Here is a 23490-nt window from a genome sequence, read left to right as displayed (position 1 = left end):
GATCCCTGCCGTGGGGATGGATCCCTGCCCTGGGGATGGATCCCTGCCGTGGGGATGGATCCCTGCTGTAGGGATGGATCCCTGCCCTGGGGATGGATCCCTGCCCTGGGGATGGATCCCTGCCCTGGGGATGGATCCCTGCTGTGGGGATGGATCCCTGCCATGGGGATGGATCCCTGCCCTGGGGATGGATCCCTGCTGAGGGGATGGATCCCTGCCCTGGGGATGGATCCTTGCCATGGGGATGGATCCCTGCCCTGGGGATGGATCCCTGCTGTGGGGATGGATCCCTGCCCTGGGGTTGGATCCCTGCCCTGGGGATGGATCCCTGCCCTGGGGTTGGATCCCTGCCCTGGGGATGGATCCCTGCCCTGGGGATGGATCCCTGCCCTGGGGTTGGATCCCTGCCCTGGGGATGGATCCCTGCCCTGGGGATGGATCCCTGCCCTGGGGATGGATCTCTGCTGTGGGGTTGGATCCCTGCTGTGGGGATGGATCCCTGCTGTGAGGATGGATCCCTGGCCTGGGGCTGGGGGCTGCCGTCCCGCCCCCGTATCCCGCGGGATGCCCCGGGGTGCGGGGATCAGCTCGGTCGGAGCCCTGCCCTGCGGCGGTGCCCGAGCCCTGCCCGTGCCCATCAGTCTGGGCTCATCCCTGCCGGGCTGCAGAGAGCTCCCACCCCGGCAGGGACAGAGGGACAGCCCGGCCCCCCTCGCCGCTGGGTGACGAATTGCTCCTGAGCCACCCGGCTGTGCACAGAAACTGTTCTGCACCTCTAATAACAACCATCGATCATCCTGCTCTGGGCAGGGGATGTGCAAGGTTTTCCAGGGCTGGGGGATTTTGGGGGGCTCCCCTGAGGGGACACAGAAGCCTCTGCTCCGGGTGTGGCTTCCCTCCTGCACTGCCCACCTGGAGGGCAATCCATGACCAGGTACCCACCCTGCCAGGGGAAGTGCCAGCTCCTCAGGGCTGTGAAAATCTGATTTTGGAGGGAAAAGCAGCTGGGAGCCCAGGTGTGGTGTGAGGCACTGGGTGCTCCCTGCCCCACAGGGTCCCACGGGTCCCCATGCCAAAGGAGCTGCTGAGTGAGGCCCAGGAAAAGGGATTTCTGCAGGGATCAAGATACTTTGCCCCAGGGAAGTGGTGCCACCTTTTTCCAGCTACTGATAAAGTTAAACCCTTGATCTGGTTAAAGATTTAGCCCACAAGGCAAGCCAGGGTAGGACAGCAATGCTGTTAGTGCCACCAGCTTGGTGACACTTCAGTTTTTTCCTAATATCTAACCCAGCCCTACTCTCTGTCAGTTGGAAACCGTTCCCCTTGTCCTTCCACCACTGGAGAAAAGCAGTCCCTGGGAGGGCTCCCTAACCCAGCAGCATTCCCGAGCCCTCCTCCACTGGCATTCCTCCTCTCCCAGCCTGCACAGCCTGTTCCCAAGGCCCCGAGTGCTCATTGAATTGCTTCCCCCAGAGCTGCCAATGCTTCAGGGACTGGAGCATCTGCACACACCACGGGCAGCCTGCTCTGAGCCTGCTCTGAGCCTGCTCTGTGCCTGCTCCATCCCTGCTGTGTCCCTGCTCCATCCCTGCTCCATCCCTGCTCCATCCCTGCTCTGAGCCTGCTCCATCCCTGCTCCATCCCTGCTCTGTGCCTGCTCTGTGCCTGCTCCATCCCTGCTCCATCCCTGCTCTGTGCCTGCTCTGTGCCTGCTCCATCCCTGCTCCATCCCTGCTCCATCCCTGCTCCATCCCTGCTCTGTGTCTGCTCCATCCCTGCTCCATCCCTGCTCCATCCCTGCTCCATCCCTGCTCCATCCCTGCTCCATCCCTGCTCTGTGCCTGCTCTGTGCCTGCTCCATCCCTGCTCCATCCCTGCTCTGTGCCTGCTCTGTGCCTGCTCCATCCCTGCTCCATCCCTGCTCCATCCCTGCTCCATCCCTGCTCTGTGTCTGCTCCATCCCTGCTCCATCCCTGCTCCATCCCTGCTCCCAGCCTGCTCAGCCCTTCCCCTGGGATGCTCCAGCTGCAGGGAAGGAAAAGGCAGCCAGGAGCAAGGACAAGGCCAGGCTGGTGTGGAGGTGCAAATGCCCCCGTTGCATTTCACGAAAGGAAGGGGATGGAGTCCAGGCAGGAGCTCCAGGAGCTCTGGCAACCCCTTGGTAAGGTCTGCAAGCATCCAGAGGGGCTGGAAGGCACCCAGAGGGGCTGGAAAGAACCCAGAGGGCTGAAAATAATCCAGAGGGGTTCAAAATCATCCAGAGAGGCTGGAAAGCACCCAGAGGGGCTGAAAATCATCCTGAGGGGGTGGAAGTCATCCAGAGGGGCTGAAAAGAATCCTGAGGGGCTGTAAAACATCCTGAGGGGCTGTAAAGCACCCAGAGAGGCTGGAAAGAATCCTGAGGGGCTGGAAAGCATCCTGCTCCCCTCCCTGCTGTGTCAGGCACCCCGCTCAGCCCATCGGGGCTGCTCCTTCATCTCTCCCCAAAGGAGATTTGGGGTCTAAAACCTGCCTCTTTCAGGCTGCTCCCGACAGGAGCTACAAGCTGCAGACACGAAGCCTTTTGTGATCCCGACCGCGTCCCGGCTGGGATTTACCTAAAACAGCCCCAGGGAGGAACGGCTGGGCGGGGAGAGGGAGGGAGCCTGCCCGGTGTTTGTTTTTACTAATGAAGCCCCATAATCAAATCATTTCAATTTTAATTGTGAAGCCAGCAGGCAGATTTCTGTCTCCAGATGGGACGTGATAGGAATAGTTGAAGGCTGGGCACGTTCTGCCACTCACCTTAGTGCTTGGAGCAAGGCAGATGGGAGCAGCACTGGGGAGAGCCTGGTGCCCCAGGGATGAGGATTTGAGCTGGAGTCAGACCCAAAACCTCTCCTGCTTGGTTGATCCAGGGAAAGGAACCCCTGGCAAGATGTGCTGCACCATTCCCAGCTCTGAGCAAGGGAGGCAGGAGCTGATTTCCCTGCTTTCATCTCCCAGCTCTGCCAGGATACATGGAATCTATTTGTGGCTTCCACTTACCATCTCATTTTTTGGGTGTTTGGACTTTGGGAAAAGAGGAAAATAAAGAAACTGGGTCATTTTCTATTTATTTGGAAGAGATGAGACGTTAACCCTCCAGCTGCACAGAGCTCTGCTCACGTCTCTGTGGGACTGGCAAACTTGGAACAAGTGATGGGGGAGAGGAGAAGCCTCCTTCCTCCTCAGCAAAGAAAATTTGTCTTTTTCCCAGCTTCTTGTTCAGGCTGGGGGGAACTGGGTGCGGTGGGGATTGCCCTCCCCGTGTAAAGCAGTTACCTCGGGCAAAACACATCAGTTTGCTTCTTGTGCTGGAGAAATGGAGCTGGATTGCTCTGGGAGTGATTGAATCCCCCAAGGAGGGGCATTCCTGCTGCCTGCCAGGCCTCAGCAGTCACCCAGGGGCATGGGGTGGGCACGGAGGGGTGTCAGGGAGGGGGGTTATCTCCTCTCTGCCCCACCAGAGAGGTTTGTTCCTCCCAAAGAGGATGAGGCCAGAGGTAGAGCGTGATCCAGGCAGGGCACACCAAGTATGGAATACCTTGTGCTCCCCTTGGTGCCTTCCCCACAGCCATAACGGGGCAGAGCCCAGCTCTTATCAGGGCTGGCTTTCACCTCCTCGAGCTGCTGCCCTCCCCGTGCCCACAGCCCAGCTCCCAGAGCTGACAGCATTTCTGGAATCCCCTGGAAGGGGTCCAGGTGGGGAATGCCAGGCACAGAGCAGCCACCAGCCTCCCTCTGGCCGGGCCTCTTCACTCTTATCAGCTCTCCCTTCCCGTGCCTGAGCCATCAGGGACACGAGCATCACATCAGAAATAAAGCCATTACCTCACTAAGCAAATACAGATGGAAACCTCACTTTATTTTGTGAAATCGGAGCCCTGGCTCCTGAGGGCTTGAGGTGGCACCTTCCCTCTGCCAGCCTTCCCTTGGCAGGGCGTGCTCAGCCCCAGGGACAGCCTGGGTGAGGAGAGGGGCACTGTCCTGGCAGCCCATGGGGGAGCTCCGTGCTTGGAGCACCCTCGCCCTGGTGGCTCCAGCTACAGGAACGGGGCACATCCAGAGGTGGCAGCCCCTCTGCTGTCCCTGTGTCACTCATCCCTGCTGCCAGCACAGCCCCCCTTGCCCCAGGGCTCACCCCTGGCACCTCGTGCCCCCCACATGTCTGCAGCTCTCCATCCCATCCATCCCATCCCATCCCATCCCATCCCATCCCATCCCATCCCATCAATCCCATCCCATCCCATCCCATCCCATCCCATCCCATCCCATCCCATCCCATCCCATCCCATCCCATCCCATCCCATCCCATCCCATCCCATCCCATCCATCCCATCCCATCCCATCCCATCCCATCCCATCCCATCCCATCCCATCCCATCCCATCCCATCCATCCCATCCCATCCCATCCCATCCCATTCCAGGGCCGATCCAGAATTCTGCTCTCCTTCTCCTCCTCTTATATCTCCTCCCCACCCTGTCCAAATGGGAATTAAATTGAGGCCACTAAACTCGTTTGTGCTGGCAGCCGTGCTGGGGCTGCAGGCAGCGTTTCCCCGGGCAGCGAGCTGCAGCCAGGCTCCAGCAGGGCCCTGCAGTGTGCTGGCTCCTGCTGCCCTGCCCGGCGTGCCCCTGCCTGCCCATGCCCGGCCAGGGCTGGGGCTGAGCCCAGCCTGACCAAAACCTGTGCCCGAGCCATCCCTTCCTCGTGTGAGCCGTGCCCAGCTCCCCTGGGGCTGCTGTGCTGAGCCTGGCCCCCATCCCCATCCCCGAGGCTTCCCCCGGTGTCCTGGGGGCTCTCCCGGTGCAGACCACCGGGGAGGGGATGGACACAGCCCGGGCAGCCCCTCCCCACAGCCCGGCTCAGCCTCGGGGGCTCAGGCAGCACCAGGAGGAGATGGGGATGAGCTGGAGCTGCGGGACAGCAGGGCAGGGGCTGGCGGTGAGAGGGGTGTCAGTGCCCAGCTGGCACTGAATGAGCCTCCGAACCAGGCAGTGCCCCCCCAGCAGGGCTGGTTCCCATCAGGCAGGAGCAGGAGGAGGAGGGATGCTGGTCACGGGTGAATTGTTCCCCTGCCACCCAGGAAAATGTCCCTGGAAGTGCCTGAGGACAGCAAAGGAGGGCAGACCTGAGTGTGCCGGCAGGGAACAGCTGCTGGGAATTTCAATGACCGCCCGTGAATGCTGGTTTTGTTTGGTCCCAGCCTCGGGCAGGCAGCGTTCAGAGCCTGCTGCAGGCGGGGCTCTGCGCAGGGAGCTCCTCGGGAAGGGCCAGGGACAAACCTGAGCTCCAGAGGAGCCCTGCTGCAGCTCCCTGACCCTGCTCTGCAGGGCAGCCACACCTCAGCACAGGGATGGGCAGGAGCTGGGCTGGGCTCTGCCCGGGGCCTCCAGTCCAGCTTTGCTCCCGTCTGACAGAAGGAAAAATGAGGGAAAGAGAAGAGATGGCCAGGAAGTGAGAGAGGTGTGCTTCCTGCATCCTTCCTGCTCAGTTCCTGCACAATTCTTGCACAATTCCTGCACAATTCCTGCTCTATTCCTGCATCCTTCCTGCTCAATTCCTGCATCCTTCCTGCACAATTCCTGCTCAGTTCCTGCACAATTCCTGCTCTATTCCTGCTCTATTCCTGCTCAATTCCTGCACAATTCCTGCACAATTCCTGCTCTATTCCTGCTCAGTTCCTGCTCAATTCCTGCTCTATTCCTGCACAATTCCTGCACAATTCCTGCTCTATTCCTGCTCTATTCCTGCACAATTCCTGCACAATTCCTGCTCTATTCCTGCTCAATTCCTGCTCAATTCCTGCTCAATTCCTGCTCAATTCCTGCTCAATTCCTGCAGGCTCCCCTCTCCCCCTCCCCGAGGCACGCTGCCTTGGGGCAGGGCAGTGCAGGCAGAGTTTTCCAGGGACAGCCTGGGGATGAAGCTCTCAGCTCACCCTGGAGCCCGGGACACGGAATGTGCCCCGTGACTCTCCAGGGCTCCCTGGGGAAATGGAGATGCTGCCAGGCACCGTGGTTTGCAGCCTCAGCCCCGGTGCACGCTGCCAGATCCATGCCCTGAAAATCTCGTTTCCTAGGGATAAACAGGATTTCTTGTTCCTGTTGCTAATGTGATAGCAGCACATTGCAACACAGATGTTTTAATAACACATAGTTCTTTTAATGAAGAGACTTAAGCTAATTTACTTCCCAACATTTGTATATGTCCTATTTGCTCATTTATTCATGCAGTAAATGAAATTAAAGTTGCTAAACATTTAGAAAATTACAAATACACTGGAGAAGTGCACCTGTGTATTAAAATAAGGAGCAGGAGCTGCTTCCCTGGCAGAGAGGATGCCCAAGGCACGCACTGCTGGCCTCCTCCTCCCTCCCTGTGCAGCCACTCAGGCTGGGGGGGAAGGCAGCTGGGCACTGCCAGACCCCATTCCCAGGGATGCTGACAGTTGTGACAACCACTGCATTTTTATTTTTATCATCCCGCCAACGCCGCTCTTTAGATCAGCTTTTATTAAAAATAAATAATGCTTTTAAAGCCAGTGCTGGGGCACCAAAGTGTGACAAAGGCCAGGGAGGAGGCGCTGAGGATGATTAATGTGGTTTTTCCAGTGAAATACCGCAGCAGTTCTCCCGTGCTGAGGGCTGTGGGAAGGACAGAGGCGCTGGGTGCTGTTCTCAGCCTGGCACCTGGGCAGGGGCACAGGTCTGGCTGTGGCCTCACCCCCTCCCAGGCTGGGCTTTGGTGGGCACAGGGCAGGCAAAGGCCAAAGGGATGTGAGGCACAGAGCCCTGCCAGCCCCTTGGATGCATCCATCTCTTCTTTTCCCACTGTCCCCCACACCTGCCCCCCGCAGGCCCAGCTGGGTGGTGACCACAGCTCACACTCAGGGCACAGAAAATGGATTTAGAATGTTCCCTGCCACACCGGGGGCTCAGGGGTGTCACACATCCATCGTGTCACCATCCTGGGCAGAGCCACGCCAGGCACATCTGCAATCACACATGGAGGCTCCTCCCATATCACACCTCCAGGGAAGGTGAGCGAACCTCCAGCACCTTGGGAAAAGCCCCAAGGCTGTGCAAGGCTGGGCCTGCTCCCCCTGGGCTTCCCAGGAAGGGACACCAGTCCTTCCCAGTCTGAGCACTGGTGTGATGGCACAGTGGCCTCTGCTCATGGCCACGGGGACAGGGCTGCAGCTCCTGCCCTGCTGGGACAGCCCCAGCTGTAAAACCCCTGCTGTGATCCAGGCTCGTGGCTGGAGGGCTCCATCCTTGCCCAGCTCCTGAGCCTTTCCCCAATTCCAGCTCACGGCAACCAGCGGGAAAAGCAGCAGGCAAAATCTTAAGCAAACATTTTGGGAATCCAAAAATCTCACTCTCTGAGTGTGGTTTGGCTCAACAGCTTGCTGGGGAACGGCAGGCACTCAATGTAGCTGGGGAGCAGAGCTGCTGACCCGTGGGGCTCCCGATATCTGCTCCATCAGGGAAAGGCACTGCCCCTCACTGCTGTGCTCCCTTAGCCTGGTCCTTCCCCTGCCTTTCCAGGCCGGAGCACTTCCCAAACTGTGCTTTATCCCATCCCCGCTGGGGATTGGGATACATGACAATATGTATATTGTCATATATCCCAATGACAATAACATCCCTAAATGCCGCCCTCGGTGCCAGCGCTGCCAGCCCTGTGCCCCCACACCCCGGCACGCGTGGGCAGCGCGTGGCACGGCGCCTCTCCTCCCTTCGATGCGCACTTGGGGCTGCTGGGATGCCATCTCCATGCCATCTCCATGCCATCTCCATGCCATCTCCATGCCATCTCCATCCCCCGGCTCCCGGGAAACTCGCGGCTGCGGCGGGCGGGGGAGCGAGGCGGCCGCGCTCCTGCCTCTGCCGGAGCCGGGAGCGCGGGCAGAGCTGGAAATAGCCGTGGCTGACACAGATACCTGTGCGGAGCAGCAGGGGCCTGCTCCTGCCGTGCTGATTGCATCCTGCACGGCGATGAGTCAGCCGGAGCGCCGCTCCTCGGGCAGCACGAGGCTGCCCTGCCTCCCGGCCCAACCGCGGCCCCGTTGCCGGGGAAATTGATGCTCCCCTCCCCGTCCTCTGAGCACAGGAGCGGGGAGAGGATGGGAATGAGAGCATCTTGCAGCTTTTTAAGCTCTCGAGATGCTTTCAAGTGCCAGGGAGGCTGTGCGAGCTGTGATTTGCTGCATTATTTCTGTTGCTAGCCCTGCACGGGGAGCTCCTGTGTGCAGAGGAGCTGCTTGCAGCAAAGTCAGCATCCAAAACGCTGCCTGTTCTGGGGAGGGGGCTGAGCCCCACAGCTGCCATCACCCACAAGGGACCAGGGCCCACCAGCCCTCAGCATTTCCCAGGGTCTCTGGGATGGGCCCCCTTTACTCAGCCAGGGGGAACAGAAGCAGCCGGGCACCGAAGCGGGGTCAGCTCACCCCGAGCCCCGTGCAAGAAAGCTCCTCCAGCAGAGCTCTCCATGCAGAGCTCTCCATCCTCCTCCTCCTCCTCCTCCTGGGGCTCAGGGGCTGCCTGGCTGCCGGCGGTTGCGCTGCCAGGACATTAATAAATAATTAGCCAGCAAAGTTCCACCGGGGAGCTCCGTTTGCTCTCCTCTGGCGGTGACGCCTGCCCGGAGTGAGAGCAGCTATTCCCAGGAAGAGGGGCTGCAGGGGGTGGCATTTCCCCAGCCGGGCTGGCGGCTCCCCAGGCTCCTCCACAGCTGACTTCACATTCCAAAGGGATTGGGGGGAGGAGGAGGAATAGGTAAAATCGATGAGAACCTCTTTGGCGGGATAAAAGAACGCGGTTTTATTTATAGCACTGGCTGGAGCTGAAGCGTCTCCTGCTCAGGGAGACAGTGCTGGGGCACTGAGGAGCAGCACAGCAGTGTCTGCCAGGGCTGGGAGATGCACCAGTGCCTGCTGCCCGCCCCCCAGCAGCCAGCCCCACTGAGACCCCGGCCCCCAGAGTGCTGAGGGTGGCTCTGCTCGCCAGCCTGGCACGGGGGGAACACTGCAGAGGGGATGCTGCTCTGAGAGCAGTGTCTGTGCTCAGGGGGTGCCGGGAGCTGAGCAGCAGCCCCTTCCCATCACTCGTGCCCAGGCAGGGCTGCAGGAGCTGAGCAGCAGCCCCCAGTGGTGGCCAGTCACTGCGGGGGATGCTCGGAGGAGAGCTGGTGGCAGGGGAGGAGGGCGTGCTGTGAGATGGAGGCCCAGGGACACACAGAGCCAGCCTGGCAGGCGGGGAGTCACGAGCCAGGAGATGCCCATGGACATCCCTGCCAGCAACAGCTGCTTGGGGAACAGCAAGTCCTTGCTCAGCAGTGCTGCAGATCCAAAGCGTCTCCCTCCACTGCTCGCTGCCTTGGCCAGCTCTGCTGGTGCAGGAGGATCAGGACCTGCTCTGGTGAGCACGGCGCGTCTCTGGGATGAGGCAGTTAAAAGAGAGAGAGGGAGAGAGGCACCCAGACTCTGAGCAGCCTCCGGGGAGAGGCAGGAGGAGCTGCCCTGCTCAGAGCCATCAGCAGAGGAGGATGAGGCCAGCCTGGTCTCAGCCAGTCACCCCAAAGCCCCTCACCCCTCCTGGGAGCAGCTGGCAGCAGGATGGGGGGATACAGGAGAGAGCCCAGCTCCTGGTGCTGTCCTGGCAGGCAGGAATGGGCAGAGAGGGAGCCCAGGCAGCACCACCAGGAGCAGAGGCAGCTCAGCAGGAAGGGATGAGGCAGGGGGGCAGCGAGAGGCCAGCAGGGTGACATGGATGGGCTGTGACAGACACTGGCAGCACAGTGTGAGAGCTGCCAGAGCTGTGGGAAAGCCGAGCTCAGCCGGAGTGAAAGGGACACGAGGGACACGAAGCAGATGGTGCCATCCTGCCAGTCCCAGGCTGGCTGGTGCCCTGTGCCAGGCTGCTCTGGGCAGCACAGGGGGCACCAGCCCTGGAACAGCGAGGGGCAGGCTGGGGCTGCAGGCTGGGACGTCAGGCAGGGCAGAAAGAGCAGGGCAAGGTCTCTGACAGCGTGTTCCTTCCCCAGATGAAGTGAGGTACAGGATGAGCCGAGTGCCCTGGGCTGCTGCCAGCCTCTCATCCCTGGGCAGAAGGGGCCGGCTGGCCCTGCTGTGCCAGAGCAGCCTGGGGAGGAGGACAGGCTGCTTCAGCTGCTGTGGGTGTGCTACTTCTGTGGACAAATGAGTCACTGAAAGTGCCATAAGGAGTCACTGGGCATCCTGGTCCCCTGCTCGGCCCACACAGCTGGTGGGCAGCGTGAGCCATCGTGCAGGAGCCATCCCTCCCCTCTGCTGCCTCTTGCTCCAGGAAATTCCCATCTGTTTCAACAGTGCATCCACAAAACCCCCTTCTTGCTCCTTCACCATCACATTTGTCTCCTCACAGGTTTTCTCTGCAATAACTGTGTGGATTTGCCTCCCCAGCACGCTCCAGGCTGCAGGGTGGGGCAGGCTGCAGCCTGTGCAGCCTCCCCCTGCACGGGTGCATCCCTGCAGCCCTCAGTGCTGGCCACGGGCTCCTCTGACAGAGCTGCAGCAGCCCCTGCTCCAGGGAAAGAGCTGCAGAGAGCCTGGCAGGTGGCACAGGGTGGGGGACCCTCTGCCAGGCACACAGAGGGGCATGGGGGGCTGTGGCACGGCACAGAGTGCCCATGGTGTCCTGGTGTGCCTGCCTGAGGGCTTTGTGAGACACTCTGCAATGATGCTGAGGGAGCCTGGAGCAGGAATGGCAACCTCTGAAATACCAGAGGCTCAGCCCTGCTCCCTGGACAAGCTGGGTCTCAGCCAGGAGCCCACCTTGCCCTCAAAATCCACTTTTGTTTAGGTCCCCTCCAGCCCCAGGGGCCAGTCCCTCAGCCCTGTGGCAGAGAGGACATCAGACTTTCACTCCTTGCTGGCCATGGAGCACAACAGAGCCCTCCTGTCAGCAGCTGAGGAGGAGGAGGAGGAGGAGGAGGAGGAGGAGAGGAGCTCCCAGGTGCACACAGCTAATGAGGCACGGAAAGCATGGAGGGAAAGCAACACTCTGTCCCTGTGCTCGTGATCGCAGGTGAAGGATAAGGCTGAGCAGGGCTGCAGCAGGGGAAGGGAAAGAGAGCTCGTGGAAAGGAGCCAGGCAGAGAAACTCGGTGAAACCCTGGGCATGGCACTGCCAGCCTCTGTGCCCCGAGGGGAGCGGGACCCCAGAAACCCTGGGCATGGCACTGCCAGCCTCTGTGCCCCGAGGGGAGCGGGGCCCCAGAAACCCTGGGCATGGCACTGCCAGCCTCTGTGCCCCGAGGGGAGCGGGGCCCCAGAAACCCTGGGCATGGCACTGCCAGCCTCTGTGCCCCGAGGCCCCCAGCGAGCAGCCGGGGGGATGGAGGGCACTCCGGGGCAGCCTGGGGACACCTTCCCCTTCAGCTGCCCCCAGCTCACCCAGCTCACAGAGCTCCTGGCAGCGCACAAAGCCTTTCCCCGTCCCCAGGGGCCACCGTGCCACCCCCATTTCACGGAGTGCCCAGCAGAGAGTGTCGCCAGCGGCACTGCCGATGTTGTAACTCCGAGGAGAGCCCCATTTGCCGCTGCCCCTCACTGCCTGCTCCCTCCAACGTTTTGCCATCCACAAACAGAGGCAGCTGCAACGTGAGAGCGCGGGCGGGCGGTGGCCGGGCCGGGGTGGCTCCTGCCCAGCAGGCTCCCATTGGCTCTGCCCCTGGCCCACGCCTGGCCTTTGGCAGGCTGGGGTACCTTCAAACCCTGTCCCCTCCTGACCGCTGGCCCAATGACATTACTCGCTCGCTGTTGTTTTGAAAGGACGTTCGCAACATTTCCTGTTATATTTTCCCTCGGTAATGTTATCCCCAGCCCTGGAGCTGCTGCCGGGCGCTCCAGCACAGCCAGGGCTGCCAGGCCAGGGTGGGCACGGGGGCTTAACTCTGCTCCAGAGCAGCTGCCACCTCCTTGAGCCCACAGACACCGAGAGCAGCAGGAGCTGGAGCTCCGGCAGCTGCTCTGGAAGCTCAGGGTCCGGTTGAGGAGCAAAGCTGTGAGCACATGGCTGGATCCTGTGTGTGTGACACGGGCAGTGCCATGTCCCATGCACACCACGGCATCCCAGACACCCTCCCTACCCACCACAGGTGCTTCTGAGGCTGCCACAAGACTGACTTCCGAGCAGGTGGAGACAACACCACTTATAACATCGTGTCCTCCTTCGCCTCTCTCCTGGTGCTTCCGAAGCCCTTTTACGAGTGTTATTCAACCAATTCCTCCAGAAACTGCAGGGCGCAGGGAAGTGGTGTGATCTCCATTTCACAGGTGAAAAGAACCAAAAGGCACAGAAAAATGCTTGGACTGTGCAAAAGTCCAGAGCAGTCGGGAGCTGAAGCTGGGCAGGTTAACAACAACTTGCAGCCACGTCAGCAGCTACACTTCATCCTGCAGATCCCACAGAAACCCAGAAGCAGCAGAAAGTCCACTTGGCCAAGATGCCCCCATTGTGCTGTGCTGTCTGTCCCCCTCCCAGCACACGGGGGTCTGACCCCAGTGCCACATCCAGTTTTGCTGCAGGGCTGGAAGAAGCCCTCACCTGTCTGTTCAGAGGAGAAATGGGGCAGTGCAGGCAGGGCTTTGCTTTCCTCATGCTGCTCCACGCCTGGGGCTGGCTGCTGCCAGGGGGGTGTCCTGCAAGCTGGAAAGGGCTCATCTTCCTCACTGAGAAAGAAAGGGAGGAGGAAATGTGCTTGCACATGGCCCAGAAGGGAAAAAAGGTATTTCTGAAAAACCCAGCTATGCACAACTTGATTTTCGAATGACAATTGACGAGTAATTCCCACGAATGTTACTTCCTACTTGAGTGCAGATGGTGCAAAGGAAATCACGAGATACTCGAGTGCAAACCTCGCCTTTTGTGCAACAAATCCCTCCCAAAGGACTGGCATGGTGAGGCCTGCCAGCCCCGATGGGGCAAACCTCCCTTCTGTCCTCAGCTCATCCCCATCACCCCGCAGCCTCCATCACTTGTATCTTCTGCAAAGAAAGGAATGCATGTCAGATCACTGCTCAGGGGCTCAGCTGGGAATTTGAGTCTCAGTCTTCAAGGGCTCGCACATGCCCCAGAGCAAGGCAATTTCCTTCCTTGGCGCTGCTGAGTGTGCTGTGCCCGCTGTGACTGCAGCTGGGAATCCTGGCAGGGCATTCGGGGCCCAGGCCTCCCACCCATGGGAAGAGAAATTTCACTGCTGGCAGGGCAGCCGGAAAAGCACCTTGGGTAAGTGTTTTGGCACTCAGTAATTAGTACTAGAGTGCAGAGCAATGAGGAAGAGTTGCTTTGTCCCGTCCCAGCAGCCAGGCCACCCTGGCCTGCAGCTCCCAGTGTGACACAACAGGCGCTGTCCCTGACATCTCCCTTTGGTGCAAGGCTTGGGATCATCAGGGAAAACCCAGTGTTGCTCCATTGCGTGGTGTTCACAACACGTCCCGAGCCAAAGGGAGGCCAGGGGGAATTAAAAGAGTGGCTGGAAACAGCTCTGCCTTTGAAACAACAGCAAAGAGAACACGGGCAGGCAGCGGGCCTTTCCTGCCAGAGGAAGAAGCACTTTGTGTTCACCCCTCAGAGCCTGGCACAGAGCTCCCCACCCCGATAGCTCCACACCACTTTGCTCCACCAGCTCTTTCCAGTGACCCTGTGCAGGTCTGGCTAGGCAGTCTGAGGGGAATCAAGGATTTGGAGCCATTAGGCTGCAGGTGTTGCCTCTTGGTTGGTTGTGTATCAGCTAATTCAGGCTGCAGTGCCAAGCCCTGCTCTTTCCCATGTAATTGCTACGGGTAAGTAAGTAGAACATTCATGAGATTTTTGGTCCCATCATTAATTATTTCTGAAAGGGCTTTTAGGATACGCCTCAAAACCCCAGACAGAAAGATGACGTGCGTGACATCAAGATGCTCACAGCCGCAGCTGAAACGAAAACAAGGAAAATCAGAAGATCTTTTGCTCCTTTCTACTCTTTACTGCAGTCCCCTGGTCCCACTTTGTGCAGACCCACCGAGCCTGGAAGTGACCCCCGGCCCAACTGTGGCTCTCAGGGTTTTTATATCTCCAAATATCGCTCCAAGTGGGGTGCTCTGGGGACTGTTGAGAGGCGCCTGGCGCTGTTGGATGCTCCCACTTTTAAACGCTGGCAATTTTAAGGTGCGAGCAGTGGCACTGTTCGCAGTGGGTTCCCTCTGCGTGTGAGCGTCCCTGGGGATGGCACTCCTGCAGGAACCACTTTAAAAGCCCCGCAGAGAGCCTGGACGATCCCCCTGCTCTGACCCGCTGCACCCAGCGCTTGCACATCCAAACTCAGAGCAGCCCAGGGGCCGTGCCGCGCCAGCGGGCGATGCTGGCCGCCCCCCGTGCCACGGGGTGCCACTTCCAAGGGGCACACAAAAAGTGCCGTCCCACGCGTGTCTGCAAAGCCCTCGGGGCGCTTCCTGGCAGCGATCCCCCCCGTGCCCGGCTCCCGCAGCGGCTGCGGGCGGGGGCTGCGGGCGGGGGCTGCGGGCGGGGGCTGCGGGCGGCTCCGCGGGCGGGGGCTGCGGGCGGCTCCGCCCCGGCGCTCCGCGCTCCCCGCCCCGCCGGCCGCCCGGCTCCCGCCGCCGCGCCTGCTGCATGCTCGGTGCTCAGCCCCAGCCGGAGGTGGAAGATGGCGGAGCCGGGGCCGGATTGCAGCTCTCTGCTCGACGAGGATCTCTCCTCCTTCGTGTTCAGTTACCTAGCTGACAGCCAGGTAGGCAGCGCGGGGCGGGGGGGGCTCTGCTGCGCGGCTCCCCGGCGCGCCGCAGCCGGAGCGGGGGGAGCGGACGGACCCCCCCGCTGCTTGCCGGGGCACCCCGGGGAAGAGCCGGTGCTCTGCCGGATGGTGCGGGGCCCGGCTGGTCCGCCCGGTGCCCCGGCGGGGCGCGGCGGTGCCGTTCTCCCCCCGGCTGCGGAGCCGGCCGCCCGCGGGGCTGTGCGCGCCCCTCCCGGGGCTCCCGGGCGGCCGCAGCCCCGCAGCCCCGCCGGCGCTTTCAGCACCACTCGCACGTGGACTCCCGCGCCCCCCCACTCCCCCATCGGCCGGCAGCTCGGGGGGACAGGGGACAAGTTGATGGGTTGCGGTGCAGAGCCACCCCCCCCCCCCGGTTGTTAGGGCTCCCCGAAGTGGGGAGGGGGCGGCGCGGTGCGGGCGGTGGGGGGGGCTCCGCAGGGGGCTGCGCGGTGGGGGCTGACAGAGCCGGGCTGTGGGATGAGTCATGCCGAGCGTCAGTTCCACGCATACGGGCTGGGATCTTGGGGGATGGAGGTTTGGGGAGGGGGGGGTGCGACAGCGACGGGGGTCTCGGTGCTGCGAGTCGCCGGCTCCAAAATGTGGATGGGCTGTGTTTTGGACGGAGCTGGGTATTAAAATCAGATTAAGGCTCCTTGGCAGCTCCGGCGGGATCACGAGAGCGAGCCGTGCTGGCTATAGGGCTCGCATGCTTTTCCATTTTGGGGGCTGCAAGAGAGGCGCTATACAATAAACCGGGCAGGAGCCGGGGCTGAGCCCGAGCACGGCCGCGCATTTCGCAGTCGGCTCCATGAGGCTGCTGCAAGTGGGAAGAGTTTTCTGTAGTTATTTATCATCCCCCCCGACCCTTCACTTTCATAACCACGGATTACAAAATAGCTCAGATTGTGAAGCGGGCGCATTCATCCCAACCCTTGCTCTCTCAGCAGTTCAGCCCCGCGATTGCACGCAGCCCGGGAGCGTGTGTGTTAGTGGGGAACAGCACCGGGGGCTAATCCTGCCGCCGTTTGGGTTCAAAACAAACACGGGCTCGAGACCTGCTAAATCAGATTTGCCCGCGGTGCGTGTGCCAGACAGAACCAGGCAGGGCTCGCCACCAGGCAGATTGATGTAGTCCCGGCACCCCTGCTCGCCTGCACCAGCGCCAGCGCGCTCCGGCTTGGCACGGGACCGGGCGGCTTCGGGGGCAGAGCAGGGGGAGGCAGCCGGGCTGCTTAACCGAGAGCTGCTGACAGGTTGGTTACAGCAGAAGGGTCAGGAAAGGTGAGAAGTGGGCCGAGATTCTGTAAGCACTTTGTGGGGTTTTTCCATTTTGTTGTTGCTGAGGGAGCCATTGGAAGAGGGGAGGCTGGCTGTGCGGGACGCTGTCCCCTGAGTGGGCTGCGTGTGTGGGATGCCATCCCCTGGCAGTGTGGCACAAAGGCTGCAGCTCCCACCAGCCCCACTGCTCCCTGAGCAGGTGAAAGTTCCTGGCTCCACTTCCCTGTAATAACCCTCCTGTTCTCCGTGTGCTAACCATGACATGATAAACCCTTATGGTTGCAGCATGTGCCTGGAGGCTTGTTTCTCTTTTTCTTTGCTTTTTGGTCAGCATTTGATGTGCCAATTTAAGAATCTTATTCCAAAAAGCAACTGCTAAGGGAGGGGGAAAAAAAAAAATCCTACGAATTGTCATCCTTCTCTGGTGCAAGCCCACCATGTTGTGAATATTCCCTGGAAAATTTGGAACTGTGAAATGGCCTGTGCTGAAATGAGACAATGTCGATGAAACGTAGTTGGCCGTGTCCCCTGTTTTCTCTCCCTGTCCCCGGCGTGCTCTGTGCTGGAGGGAGCAGCACAGGTAGCGCTGCTCTGAAATCTGCAGGTGTGGGAGGAGAGCAGCAGCCAGGGCAGCGTTGCAGCTCGCTGCAGCTCCCGTGCAGCCCCTCTGTGCTCTCCGTCCGGCGCCTGCTTTCGATAATTCCATTTCCTCTTCTGTCCCCACGTGCGCTGAGGGGCTCAGGGCTGCCATGGGAAGCAAAGAGAAGACGGAAAAAGGAAGACAAAACAGCCCCCCCCAGCTATGATTTGCATGCGTTTGCTTAAGAAGCGCCTGAAGTTGTAAGCATGTGTTGTGCCTGTACCTTAACCTCTGATGAAACTGGGGGAAGGCTCCAGCCCTGGCTCTGTCACATGCTGCCTTCTAACTGGGAGCGGGAGGCGGGCCGGGCTGGCGCTGACGTCTCTCCCCATTACTACTGTACGAGCCTCCTCTTACAACTGGGTTGCTGACTCCTCTTGGAGCCCCAAAGCTGCTGCCCAAGGAGCCCAGCACGGAGCAGGTTATCCTGAGAGGCTGCGCTGTCAGGAGCCCACGGGATGATGAATAGTGGCTGTTTTCCTTCGTGGAAATGTTGAGGAACTGGGACTCTGCTGCTCTCTCGCCCATGCTGCTCCCCGTCCTTGCTTTTGCAAGGAAGGCACAGCTGCTGCAGGTGCCAGGTGATCCCTTCCCCTCCAGGGGAGGAATCCTGAGTGAGGCTCTCGGGGAAGGTTTGGCAGGGGTATCTACATCAGCCTCTTATTCATAAGGGTTTGTGCTGAGGGTGCCAGCTAACCTCTATTTACATATCGAGGACAGCGATGATTCACGTGGTACCTGCATTGCTACAGAAAGAAAATCAGGGTTTTTCACTTGATATCTGCCTTTCTCCTGCCAACTCCTTTTTTCTTATTTTTTCTATTTTTTTCTAACCAAAAAAAAAAAAGTGATTTTGTTCTGCTGCGCCTCAAAATGTGTCATTTCTGGGCCTGCTTAATCCATTTTGTGCAACTCTGCTGCTCAGAGGTATGAAGCTGGTTGTAGCTGGTTCATCTGCTGGCACCAGGCACTGGGAAGTGCCAGCCAGGCAGCTCTGCTGAGAGCACCGCGGAGCAGCTCTCAGCATCCCTGCGAGAGGCTGGAGCACTGTGCCTCTGACGGCTTCAATTCCTTTAAAAACCCCAAACAAAGTGCAGCGGGGGGGGTGAAAAAAATAATAAAAAAACCCAGGCTGCTTCTCAGAGGGATGTATGTTTAAAGATCACATGAACTGAAATACAATATTCCCTCTTTAACTTCCCAGCCTCCTGCTAACAGCTTAATCCATCGATGAGTGCAGGAGGCACAGCGAGCCCGTGCTGGGTTGGCATTTCTAGTGCTGAGGTGGGGATGCATCTCTAATTTCTGATAGTCCTCACTGAGCTGATTGATATCCTGCTCTTTCTGTGACTTTTCTCGTGAAGATTTGGGGTGGGTTTGGACAGTGGACTGCCCGAGGGCCCGTGCAAAATGCATCCTCAGCTGCATTGCTGCAGCGTGGGTCGAAGGGCTGCTGCAGTGGCAGGGCTGGAGGAGGCTGAAGTTTTCTGGGAAGCAGGGTGGCTGTGTCCTGGTGGCTGTCACCGAGCTGGAGCTGGGGGTGCTGGTGGCTGTCCCCACCACAGCAGAGGCTGAGCTGAGCCAGGGGAGAGAGAGCAGCCGGAGGGAGAGGAGGGCTGGGCTGGAACCTGCCCCTCAGAGCCTGCCCCCACACCTGCCTGCCTTGCCCCGGGGTTCTGACCTGTGTTCCCCACCCCAGGGGTGCCCCACGCCGGGGTTTTCCCCATCCCTGCCCCGCTCTCATGCCGTAATGGAAAGGCACCTCTCCAACAGGTGAATAATTAAGGGCTCAACGAGGGCCTCCAGCAAAGGGAGCTTTGTGAGGGAGAGGGATCTCTCTCACATTAACCTTTCCAATGTCAAAAGCCTTTTTGTAGGGAGGAACTCCACTTACACGAGCTCTTTGGCACGGTTGGCTGTCTAATTAAAAATGCTCTGGGAATGCCCCTTCCAACCCCAAACTCCTGTTTTTGGAGAATGGTTCCAATGTCTCTGGTGCAGGGCTGGGGACAGGGATGGCACAGGCTGGCTCCTGGCAGATGGTTTGTTGTGGTGCCAAGGGCAGGAGCCCACCAGGCTCTGGGATCCCCTTTGGTGGGGCTGGGGGCTGTGGCAGGATGTGGGAGCTGCAGTGCTGTAGTGACAGGACAGCAAGAGTGGCTTCAAACTGACACAGAGCAGGGTCACAGGAGACACTAGGAAACAATTCTTCCCTGTGAAGGTGGGCAGGCCTTGGCACAGGGTGCCCAGAGAAGCTGTGGCTGCCCCTGGACTGCTGGAAGTGTCCAAGGCCAGGCTGGAAGGCGTCCCTGCCCATGGCGGGGGGTGGAATAAAGGAGCTTTAAAGTCTCTTCCAACCCAAACAATTCTAGATCCCATGAAGGACACCATTCCCCCTTGGCCAGCACCGTGGAGGCTTGGGGACATCCCCAGGCTGGGGCAGAGACATTGAGCAGGGCCAGTCTGTGCTGCTGCTGCCAAACACCACCGCCAAAGCCACCACTTCTGCATGCCCTGGGGAGATGCTGCCACCGGGGCGGGGGGCACTGTCCTGTGGGGCCCTGCAGCCCTGGCTCTCAGGGAAGGGAAGGCTGTCCCCAGAGACGCGGCTCCAGCGCGTGTGGCACCGGCCGGAGCCGGGGCCGCAAGGTGCTGGCAGGGCCTCGGCCACAGACACGTTTGCCGGAGGAATCGGCTTCGGGCTCCCGCAGCTGAGCCCTGCTCCATGGCAACCCGGCGCGGGCTTATATTTCTCGTGACTGCTTGGCAGCCTGAAGTGATTTAGCGGGGGGGAACTCTGTCCGCGCCGGAGCCGCCGCCAGCGCGGCCGTGCCGCGGTGACCGCCACGCTCCGGCCGTGTGGGCCCACAGCCCAGGAGCAGGCAGGATCCCACCTCCTGCTGCCTGCAGAGCCACCTTCTCGCCCGGACAAGGGTGTTTTGAGGTGCCTGTGCTTGTAGTAAGGAGGCAGGGACTAAAGGTTGAAGTTAATGGGGCGGGTGGTCAGGTGAGGTAGTGACCTACTTCCAGGGGCACGGGCACCGTAGGCACTGGGTGATGGTCCAGCCAATGTGTTTCCCTTCCCTTATCGCTCGGCCATTCTGCTTTTCAGCACTTTTCCTGAACTCTGGCTTACAAATTATTATTTATTTATTTATGGTGGTTGGTTGAGGGTTTTTTTTTCGTTTTCTTTCAATAACGGGAGCTTCCGAGAAACACCGAAGGACTTTGCACAGATCTGGCTGCGCCCGGGGCCTCGCCAGCCCTGTCCTCATCCAGCCCCGTCTCACTGCACTTCCCCACGTGGAGGCAGCAGCCAAGGCCGAGCTGCTGCATTAAACCAGTTCACTTCTGAATTAACACAGGGAAGGAAAAGTAAAAGCTGGAAGTCTCCTTTGGCCCTGGAAGATCTCGATCCCGCCAGGGGAGGGGTTCTTCATGTGGCAAGGCGGTATGTGCTGGTGGGGGCTGTGGCAGCCCTGGGGACACGGCCCCATGCAGTAGCCAGAGTGACCTTTGATCTCTGCAATGTGGGGCTTAGGGAAAATACTTCCCTTATCTCACTTATCCCAGTGTCCCGAGGCAAAGCCAGCAGCCATGGGAGCTGGGTGGGCACCCCAGCCCCAGAAGCTTCCCTGGAGGGAGCATGATGATGCTGAAGGGTGCCAGGAGCTTTTTCCATCTGTGTCCCCTCTGTCCCCATGGCCCCCTGCCCACCCCGATGGGGACAAAGGCAGGAGAGCCCATGGAGGGCTGATGTGACACTTCTCCCCTCCCCTGGGATGAGCAGTACATGCTTTATATGGATGTTTTTGTGCTGAGGTGGCGCCTCCGGCTCTTGCAGGGACTCCAGTTGCAGGGCAGCAGCGTATCTTCACTGAGATGCATTTTCTGAATTCTTCCCCTGCGGCCGGGGCAGCACCGCAGCCCCTCTGCTGAGCCAGCCACGCCAGCCCCCTCGGTTCCTGTTTCACTTTGCTGCCATTTGGCTCAGAGAGCAGCAGCTCAGCACTGCTGTCCCTTCTGCTCCCCGCTTTGTCTGGGGGGCTGCAGGACACGCTGTGTCCCCAGCATATGGAGGGACAGTGTGGGAAGTGTCATCCTTTCACCCCCGCTGCCAAAAGCTGCCTTCCCCACCTATTCCCCGAGGAACCCTCATTTCCTAATTTTCATGGACGTCAAGAGCAAGGAAATCCTGTGGCGAGGGCCGAGCGTCCTGGCCGGGGCTGCGGGCTGAGCTGGGGCAGCCTGCGATGGAAGGAAGCCCAGCTGCCTCTCTTCATGTTTGTTCTCCTCCCTCCCACGCCCTGCAAGGGGGGATGTGGCTTTCACAAGTGACAGCTGGGGACCTGGCTGCCCTGCCACGAGGTGACCCACGGCTGGAGCAGCCCCAGCTGTCCCCGGGGGTGCAGCATTTTTGCTGAGCGCTTTTCTTGCGGTTTTTAGCCAAGTTCCTAGGTAGGAGGGAGTCGTGTTGTTATTTTTTCATGAAGAAAGTGCATCTGTAGCTGCGGGGTGTTCGGGAGGCTGCCGTGACCCCTTGCATGCATGCAGGACTGGCACACCGGGCTGCAGCTGGGCTGGATTGGAGCTGAGACCAGCACTGGTCACCCTGAGGCCATGGCTGGGCACGTGCCAGGGGACAGCCAGGAGCTGGAGGTGACAAACACGGCACTCACAGCTCTCTGGAAGGATGAAGCAGGGCCAGCCTCTGTCTCTCTTTCCCCTGCAGAGGCCAGTCCCTGTGCCAGCACGGTGTGGTGACACTGGTGGCCACAGAGCTGGTGGCTGTGGACCTTTGCTCCACGTGTGCTGCCAGGCAGAGCCCACACCCCTGGGCTGGGAGCAGGGCCAGATCCCACTGCCCGTGTGTGGGATTGGGGCTTGCAGGCAGAGCTGGCCAGGGGCTCACCTTGGCTGGTGCCAGGTGAGCTGCCAGCCCCTGCTCCTGCCACGCACAGGCTGCTCACCGGGCACCGGCACGGCGGGGCTGAACTTTGTCCAGCTTCAGTCCTGATTTCTTGGCACCTTCCCTGCCTCGCTGCAAATGTTTGCAACTTCCACTGCCCTTGGCTTCCAGCTAATTAAACTTTGCATTCCTGTTGGCTCCCTGCAAACCCAGGCTGCTTCCCTTTGCCCCGGGCTGGGGGACCTGTGGCTCTGCCTGTGCCAGGTGTGTGTGGCTCAGGGCCACCTTCGTGGCAGGAGGATTTTCAAAGCTCCCCTCCTACAGCATCAGCCCCAGAGCTCTGCACAGCTGGAGATTTAAACCACCAGCATCGTTTCTCCTTTCGAGCAGGCTTGCACACAGTCACGACCAAACCGTGCTGATAATGAAAAGAAAAAAAAAAAAACATGCAATTTTTTTTCTTAAAAAGGAAGTTTCTGTTTCTGTGTGGGCCCCACAGGGAGGCTGGCGCATGCGGGTTTCCAGTGCTAGAACCCATTTCCCAGGTAACAGAACTCCAGCCTGTGAGAACTGTGTGGTTTTCTCAGGCTGAAAGGTTGGATGGGATTTGAGCTGCTTTTTTTTTTTTCCCTTGTTGCCGTGTCCTTTTAAGAAGGAATAAGTATGTCTATTTATATGTATTTTGAAAATGAAAGCACGTGGCCCGTGTCCCCAGAAACCCTCACGGTACACGTTGTCACCCAGCTCTGGGGGGGACCCTGCTGTGCTGGTGACCACCCGCAGCAGCAGAACTGGGGAGCAGCCCCTGGAGCTTGGGGTGAGCTGTGGTAGGTGCAGGACACTGCTGGGAATCCTCCGTGGGACCAGAGGCTTTGGGATGTGGAAGTGGATGCAGCAGGAAGGAAGTTGGTGGCTGAGAGGAGAGAGATGTCATGGGGGGAATGTTGGGACACCATGGGTGGGAAGGGCTGGAGCTGCTCGCTTCCTTTGCTCCTGTTGTCTCCTCCTGCCCATGCCTGGAGTGGTGCTGCCTGGCCTGCCTGCAGTGCTGGCTTCTCCCTTCCTCTGCCAGGGCATCTGGGATGCAGAGTGGTTTCCCTGAGGAGAACTGAGGGTCTGCCTGGCCTGGCTGCCTCCTCTCAGTGTCCACCTCAGTGTCCAGCAGTGCCTGCTGCCCAGAGGAGCTGCAAACCCATCTGCACATCCAGCTGAGTCAAAAATACATGAAAGGCAGATTATCAGGGGGAGACTGTCCTCATCTCTGCCGCTCACTTATGGCAGTGCAAGGACCTGGAAATACAGCTTTCAAGTTTCTCTCTGTATTTATGTAACCCAAACGAACTCTTTTTTGGAAAGAGCCACTCTGTCTCATTTAGATACCTAAATATAGCAGCCTCTCTGGAGGGAGGATTAGCCTGCGAGTGCCCTGGCGGGTATGGGACCTTTGTGCATGGCTGTTCTGGGGAGTTTGAGCCTCTTTCAGTGGGGCCTGGGGGGGTTATTCCCCTTGCCATTATCAGGGTGGGCTTGCAGTGTTCTGGGTCAGCGGGGAGCTCATGGCAGTGACGGGGTTGGGAAGCACAAACCTGTGGAGATGTGGACTGCAGGGTTTTTTCTAAATGTCTCCATGCCTTTTGAGGCCAGGGCCCTTCTGTGCCCAAACATGCTGTTTGTTACTGTGCCACCACCTCGCCGTGCAGGGAGGATCTGTGCTCCAAAGCACTGAGGCAGAGCTGAGCTGTGGGGTGAAACCTCCACGTCCAGCCCTGCCAAAGGGCCCCGTGGGGCTGCAGCGCCTCGGGGTGATCAGTCAGGGCTGTTGGGGATGAATCACCCCCACAACGTGG

The 23490-nt window shown here is 59.7% G+C and overlaps 1 protein-coding gene across 1 annotated transcript in view; it reads left to right on the top strand.

The window, feature by feature from the left end:
• Window positions 1-14617: 14617 nt before the first annotated feature.
• Window positions 14618-23490, top strand: part of PPARGC1B (PPARG coactivator 1 beta) — a 45487-nt gene continuing 36614 nt past the window's right edge. The window contains exon 1 of the mRNA XM_064388150.1: window positions 14618-14795. Coding sequence (XP_064244220.1) covers window positions 14712-14795 — 84 coding nt within the window. The 5' untranslated portion in view covers window positions 14618-14711. The remainder of the gene's footprint in view (window positions 14796-23490) is intronic.

The sequence above is a fragment of the Passer domesticus genome, chromosome 13 (assembly GCF_036417665.1).
Source record: "Passer domesticus isolate bPasDom1 chromosome 13, bPasDom1.hap1, whole genome shotgun sequence".
Classification (NCBI taxonomy): domain Eukaryota; kingdom Metazoa; phylum Chordata; class Aves; order Passeriformes; family Passeridae; genus Passer; species Passer domesticus.
Note: the sequence above shows the minus strand (reverse complement) of the source record. Positions and strands in the feature narration are given on the sequence as shown.